This window comes from Schistocerca americana, chromosome 11, assembly GCF_021461395.2.
Source record: "Schistocerca americana isolate TAMUIC-IGC-003095 chromosome 11, iqSchAmer2.1, whole genome shotgun sequence".
Lineage (NCBI taxonomy): Eukaryota > Metazoa > Arthropoda > Insecta > Orthoptera > Acrididae > Schistocerca > Schistocerca americana.
The window spans coordinates 44,286,561-44,302,520 of NC_060129.1; the positions used below are offsets into that span (position 1 = coordinate 44,286,561).

Here is a 15,960-nt window from a genome sequence, read left to right on the forward strand (position 1 = left end):
AGGTAGGAAGAACAGCAGTGTGAAAGCTCCAATATCTTGTCACACTAAAAGCTCCAATGAGCAAACAGTTTGGATAAGTATTTGCACTAGAATATCATAGGGGAGAAACCAGGAGCTTGTTCTCCAGCTCATAGAGTTGAGAATTCTTTTCTTCCTCTATATTTGATGATACGTTACCACTTTCTGAAGCTTGGTTGACAATGTGAGGTGCTTCTCTGACCACCAGTATGAAATCTCCACAGTATGATATTCTTCTCCAATTGTTCTAGTAGATACTATTTCATTTCTAATCTCCCCCCCCCCCCCCCACCACCAATAAATAAAATGTCCCAAAATAACTTTTCCACTTACAAAATTCATACTTTCTTTCTTAGAATTGAACAGTTGCTACTCAGTTTGACAGTAAATTAGTACCTGTACCTGTCTCTGGTTTGTACTACCTCCAAAATTAATTCTCATCATTTTATGCTTATTTCACTTCCATATTTGTATTTGGTCATACTGGTTTTTTTGCCTGTAGGAAGTATGAAGTTATCGTAGATAATGAACAACTCACTTCTAAATAGTTCTCTTAAAATGACCAGTATTGTGTAAACATTATGTTTATATCCGATATGTTTGCTTACCTATTTGCCGCCGGACACCGCATTTGGTGCACCTGTGTTATTCCTGGTAGTGATGTGATGTCTGCAGCGAACGGCAAGCGTTGCTACGATACATAACTTGTGGTTCCTGCGCGTCAGTTCCTTCATGACTTGAAGTGTGCACATCACTAGTATGGCTCTAAGAGTTGTGATATCCATAAAAAAAACGTTGCCTCAGATCACTTCTGCTCACTTACACCCATCCTCCTCCTTCCGCCTTCCGCCTCACCCCACTGTCAAGGTTTAGTTCATTTATGCACACAGTTGACTGACATATTATATAGTATCTGCACTGTAGTGACTGGGGAAGAAAATTGGTCGATGTATTTCGACCGTACTGAGAGCCTCCCTGTAAAGAGTGCACAGTTATTTTTGATCCTGCTTCCACTCTAAGTACGTTGTCAGTTCTATCTGTAGTGTTGTCAAGTACATGTTGCATGGCTGTGAATGTGTTTGAAAGGGCTCTGCAGTATGCTAATCAGGGCTATGAGCTACAGATTCAGAGTCCGTGTTTTGCATATTTTTTGATTATGAAATTGGATGGGAGAAAGCTTCATGTCGAGAAATGACTTAAACTGGGGAAGTACTCTTTTCACCATCAAGAAAATTATGCTGTTTCTCATCAGAAGCAATCATTTATTGAAAGCTTAAATAGAGCCAGAAGAAGAAGAAAACAAGCACGGACCAATTAAAAAAAAACTGTTGAAATTTGTGCAGAGACAAACATTTCAGTCAAAAAGTTCTTGTTATAGCGAATAAAAACTACTCCCTTTTTGTTACTACTTTATCTCCAGTTGCCTTTTTTTTCTCTCCTGTCAATTTCAAAGCACTAAGAATTCGTCTTCATGCACCTAGTGCAGCAACCTTATAAAGTTGTATATCTCGTTTACGAAAAAAAGATCGAACAAAATAACTGTTGCTGATTTTGCCAAAAAATAGGTACTAAAATTTCGGATTCCTAGAAGTGTGTAATTACCTGGCATACGTACAAGATGAAAATGGATAACTTTAAATATCTTGCAGAGTATCTCATGCAGCCAAGGCGTACGAAGGCTGCGACCGTTCATTCAAGGCGGTGTTTGCCGAACCCAAGCGGCAGGCACCGAGGGACAACCCTTTCCCTGACCGCTTCTCTTCAGCGTCCGGCTCGGGTGGAGGGATGCCTGGCGGGGGAGTGTTCGACAATGCGTACACTCCTTTCAACAGCCGTAAGTACTGTACATAGATTTTTGATGTTATAGTGCTGTAATGATGATTGTATTTTATAAGAACGTCGTATGTTTCTCATCACATTAAAAGGGCAAGTAACTTTTGTTTCCATACTATAGGGAAAGGACAGTATGTAGTAGCATCTCATGTGTGTCAGTTTCTCAATCGTCTGAGATGCATTATTTTCCATGATGGGTGAAACGTATTCGTGAGAACCCAGATTATTTCAGGCACAGTGGGCATTCCTTGCTGAATGAAGTCTATTAGCATCAGATATAGGCCTTAGTTTGAGGGAGAAATTTCTGGTAATGTACTTGTAAAACACAGAATTGTATGCAAGTACAGAAGTAAATTAAATTACCGACTCCAAGAAAACTGGAAAAGAAGAAGATTAAGACTTTTGAGGTGTGATGTTGCGAAAGGTGGCAGAAATCTTATGGACCAACAAGATAAGAAATGAAGGTGGTCCTCTGCAAAATTTACTAGGAAAGGAACGTCTGCGAAAAACTCACGGGAAGAGTCCAGACGATAGGACACGAGCTGAGACATTGAGGAATAACTTCCGTGATGCTCGAGGGAGCTGTAGAAGGTAAAGACTGCGTCAGAAAACAGCAAATAATTTAGGTTGGCCTCCGCAAGTGCTACTCTGAAATGAAGTAGTTGGCACAGAATAGGAAATGGTGCCAGGCTGTATCAAAACAGTCAAAAGACCAATAGTCCAAGGAATAAAAAGTTATTTGTTGACTTCAGTAGCCCAGAAAGGGAGACAGTTGTGATATCAAGGATTATATTGCGGAGGTTTGAACGACAGCTGCAGTTTATAGTCTTGTCAACTGAGAAGTGTGCACGAGGATTTGAAATTGGCAAAGATCGCAGAGAGAAAGTAAAGAGTGGAAGAACCGAAAGGTAGTGACAATTGACACATGTGAAGTTCTACGGTATGTTTGCCTCGGGTTTCAGAAATGGTGTGGTGGCTAACAGAAGAGATAACTACAAGTTTTGTGTTTGTCAAGTGTCCAAATTCCTTTCTAACAGCAGTAAAATGAGCGAAATGGTTTGGGTTCCACATTTGTGTCACAGTTCACAGACAAAAGCAATTGTTTAATTGATTGCATAATTATTAATGGAGAGGCAGGAGATGTTTGTCCAAATACTGAAACAAAAGTATTGGTCTCGTACCGTGTTACTTTGGAAGCCTGTAAAATGCTACCATATGTTTTCATCAAAGGAGACCACTGTCTTTCAGAACAGGTTTTGTGTGTGTGTGTGTGTGTGTGTGTTTGAGTATACATCCTTTAACTTGGTTTAAAATTTTATTTCGGCTGACTATTCTTTTATGTCTTCCTTAGTTAATGTCACAGATGTGTTTCCACGTGTTAGGGCAGGGACAGCCATTACTCTAAAAAGTTTCAACTTTTTATCTGCTTATGCCTTGTCACCCAGTGTAATGTGTATTTGAAACTCATTTATCATTGAATTTGTTTTCATATTTATATTTAATATTGCAGCCTAACAGCTGAAAATGTGACACCTGTTTTATTGATTGAGTACTATGCTGCAGTGTTGCAAATTTCCCTTTGGAAGACATTGCTTTGAATTTTTTTACTGAAATGATGATTGTTATGCATTTGATTTAGGTGATGTGTTGCAAAATGGAGGTCATTTTCTGACTTACGAATAATTATACGATCATCAGCAAAGAGCAGAATATATCTGTGTGTGTGTGTGTGTGTGTGTGTGTGTCCTGATATTAATCTGAGACCTTTTGCTTGACAGTGCTGTATAAATTTATGTTAAATATAGTAGGTGAAAGGCTAAACACTTATTCGTGAAATCTTCTCGGGTGATCAGCCGAGTAAAGGCGTCGTCTTCTCGCAACGTTTCGAAGGGTTTCGTACCCATCATCTTCAAGCGAAGTCTTAATCTTCTTCTTTTCCAGTTTTCTTGGAGTCGGTAATTTAATTTACTTCTGTACTTGCATACAATTCTGTGTTTTACAAGTACATTACCAGAAATTTCTCCCTCAAACTAAGGCCTATATCTGATGCTAGTAGACTTCATTCAGCAAGGAATGCCCACTGTGCCTGAAATAATCTGGGTTCTCACGAATACGTTTCACCCATCATGGAAAATAATGCATCTCAGACGATTGAGAAACTGACTTCGCTTGAAGATGATGGGTACGAAACCCTTCGAAACGTTGCGAGAAGACGACGCCTTTACTCGGCTGATCACCCGAGAAGATTTCACGAATGGAATACGCCGAGAAAGTCTCAAATCACATTTACACACTTATTGCACTCATCTATTGATCTTTATTGCTCCTGTCTTATCCTTCACTGTATTCTTCATAATTTCTGTGTGCTGACACAATTTCTGTATTACTTGCAGTAAATGTCTCCTTTATCCTGATTCCTCCACGATGTCACTGTCTTCAAAAGAAGTCGCAAGATGAGCACCAAACAAAGTAAATCTAGTGTAACAAAATGAAGTTAAATAAAGCAGGTGACACTGAAGGAATTAGACTGGAAAATGAGAACGAAATAACCGTCGGTGACAAAAGTGGTTAAAAATGCAGACGGGTAATAGTAAGAAAAGTGTTTTTTATTACTGAATTGTGTAAATGGGGGTTTGGGTCCCCACTCCCCTTTTTCCAGTTTCCTTAAGTGCTGGCATTGTCCATTTTATCCTCTCGGAGATGACCCTCGAAGTTGCAGCTTCCTGCAGTTATCAGTGTGAAGAATGTGCAGCTGTGCTGCGATTTCTGAACACTGCTACGTCACTTCACAGGACCTGTCTCTTCTGTGCCGGCACTTGTCGGTTTGTTGTTCTGAGCTACTCTCTGTAGACCTGCGTACAAGGGAATGTGATATTGGTGCAGGCTGGCAGCATAGATCACATTCTGGGAGAGTGGTGAGTAGAACACAGGTGCACGCTTCGCAGAAAGTACGACGGGAAGTCTCATTTCCTCGTCAATAGACGATTGTTATCCAAAACGTCCATTGGTCTCTGCCATCTGAGACTGACTGTATGGCCTCAGGAGAACAAGAGTAACAGACATTTTTTTCTGGACACAGTCTCATTGGCATTTCAAGTAGTGAGCTGGCTGGCAAACGAACTAAAGAAGTGTAGGGGATCAATCCCAGACTCTTACGGTCATTGTGAGAGAGGACGCATTGGTGAGGTCCTCACTACACTGGAGATCATGGGGAAAACATTGTTGTCAATAACACATGTATTAGGCAGCAATACAAGATTGTGTTCCAAAGCACTGCCCCACGACCGGGCCGGCTCGTGCCCTCTCGCAGTATCGCCGACACGCTAGTGTCCACTACGTCACAGGCGGCGGTCGACTGTGGACTCTGGCAGCCTCCAGCTCTGCGTATCGATCTCCAAAATGCTCCAGTGGATGTCGAAGATTTGCACTCGGGAGTTTCACTCCTGGTCCACTCGAAGTACTCGGTGCCACGCAGGGGTCGGCTCTCGGTCCCCGTTTAGGAAGGGGGAGCCGGCAGCATCACTGTTTGCCACAGGGATGGGACGAGCAGCATCGGTACCCACGCACTCGAAGGCAGATGACAGACAATGTCAGAGTCACACAGGTGGAACCTCCGGCAGGCCTACAGGGTGGTGGGGGTCGTCATCGTTGTTACACGGTCAGAAATCGGCACGTGTCAATCGAACATTTGTTGAAACATGTGGGGTATTTGTGTTGCGTTCCCCGTGCACTCTGTGGTGGCGGGTGTGTCACGGTTTCCCTCACTGTCTGCTCTCTTAGCGACTTCAGACTTTTGCAACTTCATCTTTCAGAGGATCTTTGTGTTCTTCCTTGCATCTCTTACAAAGCTCTACTTTGTCACTAGTATGACGGTATCTCTCAGCTTCCGTGATGTCCATACGCTTTGCTCGCAGACTCGGATACTAGATCGTTCCCCCGTGGTGCGATACCTTCCGCGTTTGCCACAGTTTGTTCGGCACTCTAATGTTCATTGACACAAGTGGTTCCTCTTCCGGCAGTTGCGAAGGTAGAACTTGTATGAATTTTTAGTGTCTGTGGGGTATACTATCCAGTGGCATAGCAGAAGCAGTGGGGATGGAAACATTCGAAGTACATATACTCGTGCAGTGCCATATCCTGAAGAAATGGAGAAAGAAATGTCAAGGAAGTACAAAATCAAATAAACTACAGACCAAAAAGCTCACCACCTAGGTCTCTGCAGACTTTGCTACGAAGCTCGAGAAGGGCAGATATTGTCTTATGCTGCTGCACTATGGGATGTACCGAAATAACTTGTTAATTTCTGCTACTGTGTGAGAAGTACCCCTGCAGCATATAGGTGAGAAACCTTAACAGTTCGCCACATCGTCTGAGATTGTACGGCTTCCCGAGACGTGCAATGTCAATTGGACTTTGGACAGCATCTGTCAGAGGCACTAGCAGATGATGAAACATCCACAAACTGTGCACTACACTGCCTATGAAGTAGTGGATGCTACAGCAAGATCTGAAGGCAGTATCGGTATGTCAGTTTAGGGAGCAGAGATGAGAGGGTGTTCTTGTCACTGTTGATCTGACAGTGAGGCACCACCTGACCCATTCCTCGCTCCTGAACCTACAGTGGACAAAAAAAGTCTGTATTTCAGTCTCTCGGCATAAGATGCTAACTGCATGTACTAGACTGCCATTTTAACTTTTCTTTAGTGAACGTGGTTTCATTTTTCATTGTTGGAATTTTAGTAGGCTAGTTAGTCACTTGTGTACCTAGTACAGAACATATGATCATTTTGTTACTATTATACAAAGAAAGGGAACAAAAGGCATATACCTACCCCTTTGGACACCAAAAGAGAATTGGGAGTCTAATAATCGTGTAGTCGATTCCTTTTATATGTATAATCTTCGTCTTCATCGTGATCTTGTTTCGTGAAATGTTTATCAACAATCTGTCACAGTTTCAGTACATACGTTTGGCAGCTAGATTGGAACCGGCCGTCCTACTGAAGCTACAGTGAAAGTGCCTAACCTTAATAACAAACATCAAAATGGTAATGCGTGCTTTATAAAATGCGGAAAGGAATTAGACATTGGCTGTCAATGTGCATAGACTGAATCAATTTGGAAAGTTGAAAATTTGTGCTGGACCGGGATTTGAACCAGGGTCTCCTCGGTACTAATCAGTTGCTGTGACCACTGAGCCATCTGGACTACCCTAGCATACACCCTGTCAGACCCAAATTCTCAACTTATTCGCACACTACTAATGCAGTGCTTATTCCCTGTTATCCTCATTACTCACAGCATTGAATTCGTAATAGCTGCCGGATTAAAAACTGGTGACTGTTCTTTCAGGCATGTCTGAAAGACCAGGCACCACATGTACAGGGCGGTCCATTGATAGTGACCGGGCCAAATATCTCACAAAATAAGCATCAAATGAAAAAACTACAAGGAATGAAACTCGTCTAGCTTGAAGGGGGAAACCAGATGGCACAGTGGCTGGCCCGCTAGATGGCGCTGCCATAGGTCAAACAGATATCAACTGCATTTTTCAAATTGGAACCCCCGTTTTTTATTACATATTCGTGTAGTACGTAAGGAGATATGAATGTTTTAGTTGGACCACTTTTTTCACTTTGTGATGGATGGCGCTGTAATAGTCACAAACATACAAGTACGTGGTATCATGTAACATTCCGCCAGTGTGGATGGTATTTGCTTCGTGATAAATTACCCGTGTTAAAATGGACCGTTTACCAATTGTGGAAAAGGTTGATATCGTATTGATGTATGGCTATTGTGATCAAAATGCCCAACGGGTGTGTGCTATGTATGCTGCTTGGTATCCTGGACATCATCATCCAAGTGTCCGGACCGTTCGCCAGATAGTTACGTTATTTAAGGAAACAGGAAGTGTTCAGCCACATGTGAAATGTCAACCACAACCTGCAACAATTGATGATGCCCAAGTAGGTGTTTTAGCTGCTGTCGCGGCTAATCAACGCATCAATAACAGACAAAATGGGCGAGAGTTGGGAATCTCAAAAAACGTCAGTTTTGAGAATGCTACATAAACATCAGTTGCACCCATACCATATTTTTCTGCACCAGGAATTGCATGGCGACAACTTTGAACGTAGTGTACAGTTCTGCCACTGGACACGAGAAATTACCGGATGATGACAGATTTTTTGCACGCGTTCTATTTAGCGATGAAGCGTCATTCACCAACAGCAGTAATGTAAACCGGCATAATATGAACAATTAGGTAGCAGAAAATCCACGATGACTGCGACAAGTGGAATATCAGTGACTGTGGCAGGTTAATGTATGGTGTGGCATGATGGGAGGAAGGATAATTGGCCCCCATTTTATCGATGGCAATCTAAATGGTGCAATGTATGCTGATTTCCTACGTAATGTTCTACCAATGTTACTACAAGATGTTTTATTGCATGACAGAATGGCGATGTACTTCCAACATTATGGATGTCCGGCACATAGCTCGCATGCAGTTGAAGTGCTATTGAATAGCGTATTTCATGACAGGTGGATTGGTCGTCGAAGCACCATACTGTGGCCCACAGGGTCACCTGATCTGACGTCCCCGTATGTCTTTTTGTGGGGAAAGTTGAAGGATGTTTGCTATCGTGATCCACCGACAATGCCTGACAACATGCGTCAGCGCATTGTCAACGCATGTGCGAGCATTATGGAAGGCGAACTACTCGCTGTTGAGAGGAATGTCATTATGCGTATTGCCAAATGCTTTGAGGTTGACGGACATCATTTTGAGCATTTATTGCATTAATGTGGTATTTACAGGTAATCACGCTGTAACAGCATGCGTTCTCAGAAATGATAAGTTCACAAAGGTACATGTATCACATTGGAACAACCAAAATAAAATGTTCAAATGTACCTACGTTCTGTATTTTAATTTTAAAAACCTACCTGTTACCAGTTGTTCGTCTAAAATTGTGAGCCATATGTCTGTGACTATTACAGCGCCATATATCACAAAGTGAAAAAAGTGGTCCAACTAAAACATTCATATTTCTTTACGTACTACACGAATATGTAAAAAAAAATGGGGATTCCTATTTAAAAAACGTAGTTGATAGCCGTTTGACCTATGGCAGCGCCATCTAGTGGGCCAATCATAGCGCCATCTGGTTTCCACCTTCAAGTTAAACAAGTTTCGTTCTTTGCAGTTTTTTCGTTTCTCACTTATTTCGTGAGATATTTAGTCCAGTCATGATCAATGGTCCACCCTGTACAGTTCATAAACTGTTCACTGGTGACTGTCACAATCGACACACGCCACTCTAGAGTACGAACTGGCCGATTCGAAACTAGTCACCGTATGTAAGTACTACAACTGTGATAGACTGTTAATAAACGCTTTGTGAAATATTAAAAAGGCTGCTGCTCGTGTGTCAACGGAATATTGAAACTGAAAAAATGGAAAAATTATCTTGATTGGTCACCTGTGGATGCAGAGGTGGTACAGTTACACTGCGGAACTATCCACCTCTGCCACTGCGCCAGTAAAAATTGTGAGCTGTGTGTCTTCTAGGAAATGTTCAGCAGCCAGAGAACTGTTAACATTCGACAAAGTGAACTCTCGATGAGCTTTCACTATTAACCGATACCGCGACTGCTCTTTCGACAGGAGGGGTACCGCACGAAAGCTCGGGGAAGGTGACGCTGCGCGTGATCGCGCCCGGCAGCCTGACGCAGGACCAGCTGTGGAGGCTGTTCGACCTGGTGCCGGGCCTCGACTACCTGCAGTGCGACCCCAAGCTCTGGATGGTGAGCCTCCCACACTTCTCACTGACATTTCTGTGCATCTGGCTTCTCGTTTCACATAAATATTTTCGTTTAAGCTCGGTGGTGGAGTGTTCTGCTGCTGAAAAAAGACTAGTAAAGGTGTCCCAGGAGGATGGATGCGTGGGATCTAGGGCAACACACACACACACACACACACACACACACACACACACACACACACACACAAATGGTTCAAATGCCTCTGAGCACTATGGGACTCAACATCTGAGGTCATCAGTCCCCTAGAACTTAGAACTACTTAAACCTAACTAACCTAAGGACCTCACACACATCCATGCCTGAGGCAGGATTTGAACCTGCAACCGTAGCAGTCACATGGTTCCGGACTGAAGTGCCTAGAACCGCACGGCCACCGCGCGCACACACACACACACACACACACACACACACACACACACACACACACACACACGCGCACGCACCATGACACACAGAATAGTGAAGCATATTACTCAACTTTGGTAGTACTGGTTACAGCTGTTGTAGGATGCCAGCATAGCCTATCTGTCCTGTGTTGGGCACAGTTCTATTAACACAAAGTAAACAAGGTTTTCTGAACTAAAGCCAAAACAAAAGTGAGCTTCCGTCTTGATGTACAATTTGAAGAACAGCTCCAAACTAAAGTATTCAGTTAAATTTCTGGGCAGATGGTGTCTGTCCACATACGATAATACTATTCACTGTGCTGTTTCTACCGAAGACTGACAACTGTCTATCTATCGGCCACTGTGTCTGTCTCACTTGACTGGAAGACATGACAGATTTTCTGCAGGAACTCCCTACCGAGGCTCACACTGACTTACAACTTGCAATGGATAACTTCTGCTTTTGCATGGTTATGTAAGTGTGCACCTCTCTTCCTGGTGGCACTGCCACCCCAGGGGGCGTGATTCCGGCGAGCAGCGTGATCGATTTTTGTGTGGGGATATTCCTGTTACGGACAGACATCAACGGTACGTCTGGTACCAGCTCTCGCAATCTATTCTTGTGTGGTATCTCAGTACACCAAAATGCATCGTACAATTGAGGTATGGTGTGGTGAGTAGGCATGTAAGTAGAGATTTTTGTGTGGAGGGGGATGCCCAGATTGGATATGCAGCTGTATAATCCATTTTTTAGGAGAAGATCCACGAAATAGCTATAGCCTCTTGCTGTGAATGTAGTGTTCCTTTGTCTTTCAAAGTTAAGATTTTTAACAAAAGTGCTGGAAGGTCGATAGACACACAAACAAACACACATACACACAAAATTCAAGCTTTCACAACAAACGGTTGCTTCATCAGGAAAGAGGGAAGGAGAGGGAAAGATGAAAGGATGTGAGTGTTAAGGGAGAGGGTAAGGAGTCATTCCAATCCCAGGAGCGGAAAGACTTACCTTAGGGGGGAAAAAAAGGATAGGTATACATTCGCGCGCACACACACACATATCCATCCACACATATATAGGCAGACATATGTAAAGGCAAAGAGGTTGGGCAGATATGTCAGTCGAGGCGGAAGTACAGAGGCAGTTAAGATTTGTTTAGAGCCCCGGATATTAAATATTGTGCTCGTCTTCAGCAGCTTAGTAGGCCATGATGCAGCAATCTGACATCTTCACCAGATTATGCATTATATGCTGGAAGTCAGTGACACAAATCAAACTTTACTTTTCTGGAATAAACATACTGATGCTGCTCATAAATATGTGTTGTTTATTCTTCAAAACCAAGGTAGTAATTTTCATGTAACAAACATTTTAATCGCATGACTGGTTTCATAGGTAGCCCTGCCTTTGGTGGGAAAAGTGATGCTTGAGACCGGACTGCAGTAGATGGTGGTAGGAGCATGTGGGGGTCAGTTCTCATTTCTGGATCTATTACAGTGATATGAGCCACGAGGCAAAGGATTGGGAGCAGGAGTCGTATAAGGATGGACGAGGATATTGTGTAGGTTTGGTGGACAGTGGAATACCACTCTAGGATGGCTGGGTAGTATAGTGAGTAGAACATTTCTAATTCCAGAGCACAATGAGAGGCAGTTGAAACCCTGGCGGAGAACGTGATTCATTTGCTCCAGTCCTGGGTGATACTGAGTCACGAGGGGGTGCTCCTCTGTAGTGGGACTTTGAAAGGTGGTGGATGACGGGAGAGAGAAGACGTGTGAGATCTGTTTCTGTAAAAGGCTGGGAAGGTAATTATGGTCTCTGAAGGCCTCAGTGAGGCCCGCAGTATATTTCGAGAGGGCCTGCTTGTCACTACAGATGTGATGGCCGTGGGTGGCCAGGCTGTGTAGAAGGCGCTTCTTGGTATGGAATGGGTCAAAGTTGATCTATTGCTGGTGGGTGACAGTTCGATATGGTCGGAGCCACTGATGGAGGTCAACATCGAGGGAGGAGGACCAGGTGAAGCGAATAGGATAGATGGTGTTGAGGTTGTGGAGGAATGTGGATCGGGTGTCGTCACTCTCGATCCAGATCACAAAGGTGTCATCACTGAATCTGAACCAGGTGAAGGATCTTCCTGTAGATGACCCATGAATAGGTTGGCATCATACATGTTTGTAGGGGATGCATTCAAAGGAGAAGAGATTGTGGGTGAAGACATGGTGGGTTACGGTGACTAGGAAGGGGGTTATAAGTTTGGGATCTGTCAGGTGTTGGGGAAGGTAGTGTTCAGTAGCGGCAAGGCCACGGACATTAGGGAAGTGGCATCAGTAGTGCCGAGCAGGGCACTGTGTGGTAAAGGAACGGGAACTGTGGAAAGTTGATGGAGTAAGTGGTTGATGTCTTCTGTATAGGAGGTTAGGTTTCAGGTAATAGGGTGATCGTGCTGATCTGTGAGAGCAGATTCTCTTCGTTGGAGGACAGTAACCAGCCACATTGGAGTGTCGTGGGTGGTTGGGTTTAAGGACATTAGGAGGCATATAGAAGGTAGGAGTGCAGGGAGTGGTAGGGATGGGGAGAGGCTCTAAGATGGGCCTAAGGATTTGAGGAGAGATTCTGCTGTATTTCTGGAATGGGATGTGTAGTTGGACCAATCTGACAGCCAGCAGAGTCCTTTTGCCAGGTACTCCTTGCAGTTCAAAAAAAAAGGGAAAACATTTCTCAACAGGTACGATACTAAGGTTGGGATCTGTTTTTAGGTGGTGGATTGCAGTTCCTTCCACAGATGTACGGTTAGCTTGCATGTCGAGGGGTTTGGGGAATGATGGTGAGACAAGGTTCAAGGTTAAGAAATTCTGAAAAGTTAAGAGGGTGATTTGGGGGCAGTGGACTAGGATCACAATTGGATGGAGGAGTGAACTGAGTTGGGCAGGTTTCCACATTGGTCTTCGATCTAGTCTGATCGGTAGGGTTGAGGCGAAAAAGTGCTTCCATTGTAGGGACCAAGAGCAGGAAAGAAGGTTTTTAACAAATCCAGTGTGTTGAATTTGGGAGTGGCGCAAAAGGTAAGGCCTTTGAAAAGGACTGATACTTCTGCGGAACTGAGGCTTTTGGAGGAAAGGTTCATAAGTGTGTCTTGGGTTACATTCTAGATTCGAATTGATGGTGGGTGAGAGTTTTTGAGGATGGTATAAATGTTATAGGTCTGAGAGGCAGGGTTTGTCAGCTATGAGGGGATGTGGGGAAGGTTTGGAGACCGTTGTAGAGGTGGTGGATAGTGGAAGTCCAAGATGGGAGTAGGAAGTGAACAGATTGGAAAGTTTTTTGAGGTGGTGTTGCAAGTAGTTCCTGGAGACAAGAATTTCAGTGATGGAGATGGGATCCGGGAATTTGGGATTGCAAAGCAGGAGAATTTTATGGATGAAGAGGAGTTATTGTAAGGAGGTTTGTACCTGACTTACACGGTTTTGCAGGATGATGATGGTAAGGATTAGGAACTGGTGCATTCTGAACAGATTAAGTTTATTGTGGAAGGAGGGGTTGCAGCTGTAAGTGGATGATTTGATGGCAAGGCCATTTGGGGGATTCCATGAGCAAAGCAACAATGCAGGAACAGTATTTGGGATTGGGCTGTGACTGAGGATAAGGAAACTTTTCCGTATTGGTGCAGATGGAAGGAGCAAGGGTCCATGACGGAGGATAAAAACGCATAAAACGACAGAAATAATGTTGAAATATGTGCGAAAAAATTCGTAAAAATACACAGGAAAAATCACAAAAAGGGTGGAATGGATGAAGCACAAGCAGATTAAAGTATAATGTGGATTGCAACTTGGTGGGTGGATATGTGTGAAGAAGGGAGGACAGCAGATATGATAAGATTAGTTGATGTTAGTATACGTGAACCGTAGTAAGAGAACAGAAAAAGTTGGAGGGGGGGGGGGGGGGTTGGTAGGATGATGTAAAAGTTTGTGTCGCACAGAAAACCTGCGAAAATACCCAAGAGTGACACAGGAAGTGTGTTCAAAATGAAGGTCTAGGATTACTGATATCGGCTGGAGTAATGTGGTACAAGAGATGCTGCACCAACAATCAGCATGGTCATGTAGCTGTGTGTTATGCACGGACGAGACAGTCGATACTTTGTGGTTCGTAAGTCAGAGCTTGTGGTACAGTTTGGAATGTGACATGTAAGACACAGAAAAGAGGAGGAAAGAAAAGTAATGCATTAGAAAATAGTAATAAAGAAAAACAGCACTGGGCTACAGGATGGGAGAAAAGCTGTCAGGCAAAATCAAAGTGGAAAATTCGGTATGGAATAATGAAAGGTGTAGATCACCACTCACCATATAGTGGAGATGCAAGTCTGTGAAGAGGTCTCTTCCATACATGCAGTTACATACTATACATGATATTCTTATCTCTCACTTTCATTAAACAGTTACTTGACACATTTCAACTGCACCATCCTCAGAAATTCACTGCTAAGTGTTTTTCTAGTATACGAAGACAGTAAAACTCTCAGCTTGCTCTCAAATCCATAGACTGGTCATACAGAACACACCTAACAAAGAGTGAGCTACAGTATAATGTTTCGCACGACGTGTGGCCTGTGATAGTAAGTGAAATTGCTGTCGAAAGTTTGTGACAGACTAAAAGTGTGTGTCTGACTGGGACACCAACCTGGGTCCTAAACCTTTCGTGGGAAGTGCTCTGCCAACTCGGCGATACGAGTGCGACTTGCAACGTGTTTGGGGGCATGCTGCCAATTACTGGTGGCGGTTTCTTGTTCCGCAGGGTAAACAGCAGGCGACGGCAGTGTACAACTCTGCGCAGGCAGCCGCCTACGCCCTGGACCGTCTCCACGGCTTCGAGTACCCGCCCGGATACCGACTCATAGTGAAGATGGATCCTGACCGTCCCCTGTAAGTACGGCTGCAGATTCACCAGATTATTATTATTATTAATTTTTTCATGCTCTATTAGTAACTGTTCCAAATTACATTTCAGTGTTCATATTGGGGGCTGCTAGTGCCACCCGTTTCGGCTGCTTTCATGCTGTGTCAACAGTCCCACAAAGTAAGCCATGTGACAGGGTATGGCAGAAAGTATCTTGCTAAAATATTATGAAACAGGATCAAAAACTAATGCACAGAAATTGTTTTGTGATACTTTTAAAGTGTGGGAATCTTCCATTTCCTTGGGGATAGTTCATTGTATGGCTCGCGTCTGACTCAGCATTTCTCTGTATAAGTAACAAATTCTGCTGTGTGATGCTCGTAGTAGTTTGTGTGCTCTCGCACTCTGACCCTTGCCATCATTTGTTGAATATTTTGGCACCTGCCATTCAGATGGTCTTAAAGTTGAGTTTTTTGGGCTTAGTATTGTGTATTGTACTGTGGAAAATACAGAGTCCCTCTGTTGACACCCACAAATGTGTCCCTTACGCTTATGCACATCGACTATTAAGTTTTGTCTTTCAGTTACATGTTATGATGGAGTGCTCAGGATACTAGAAGCGAGATTTGAATTCTGGTCCAGACATTGACACTTCCTTTTATCATGCTATCTTGTCTAATGACCCTGACTGGCACATTCCAAAACATGTCAGTTGTGTGAAACCTTATTCACACTTTTCTCAAGTGACATCGCTGTTCGTGTGTTTATTAATGACATTGTAGACAACGCTAGCAGTAACCTCAGACTTTTTGCAGATGATGCCATTATCTATAATGCAGAACTGTGTGTAAGAAGTTATTTAAATATTCAGTCATATCTTGATAAGGCTTCAAAGTGATTCCTAGGTAGCCAGTTTAGTTTAAATGTTCAGAAATGTAAAACTGTTCACTTCACACAATGTAAAAACATTGTATCGTGTGACTAGAGCATCAG

At 43.3% G+C, this 15,960-nt stretch overlaps 1 protein-coding gene across 3 annotated transcripts in view; it reads left to right on the forward strand.

Moving 5' to 3' along the window:
* LOC124554146 (RNA-binding protein 45) overlaps positions 1–15,960 on the forward strand; it is a 122,330-nt gene that overhangs the window by 22,706 nt on the left and 83,664 nt on the right. For all 3 annotated transcript variants that reach the window (XM_047128211.1, XM_047128210.1, XM_047128212.1), the window contains exons 4-6: positions 1,668–1,852; positions 9,527–9,666; positions 14,866–14,993. In XM_047128211.1, the coding sequence (XP_046984167.1) occupies positions 1,668–1,852; positions 9,527–9,666; positions 14,866–14,993 (453 nt within the window). The remainder of the gene's footprint in view (positions 1–1,667; positions 1,853–9,526; positions 9,667–14,865; positions 14,994–15,960) is intronic.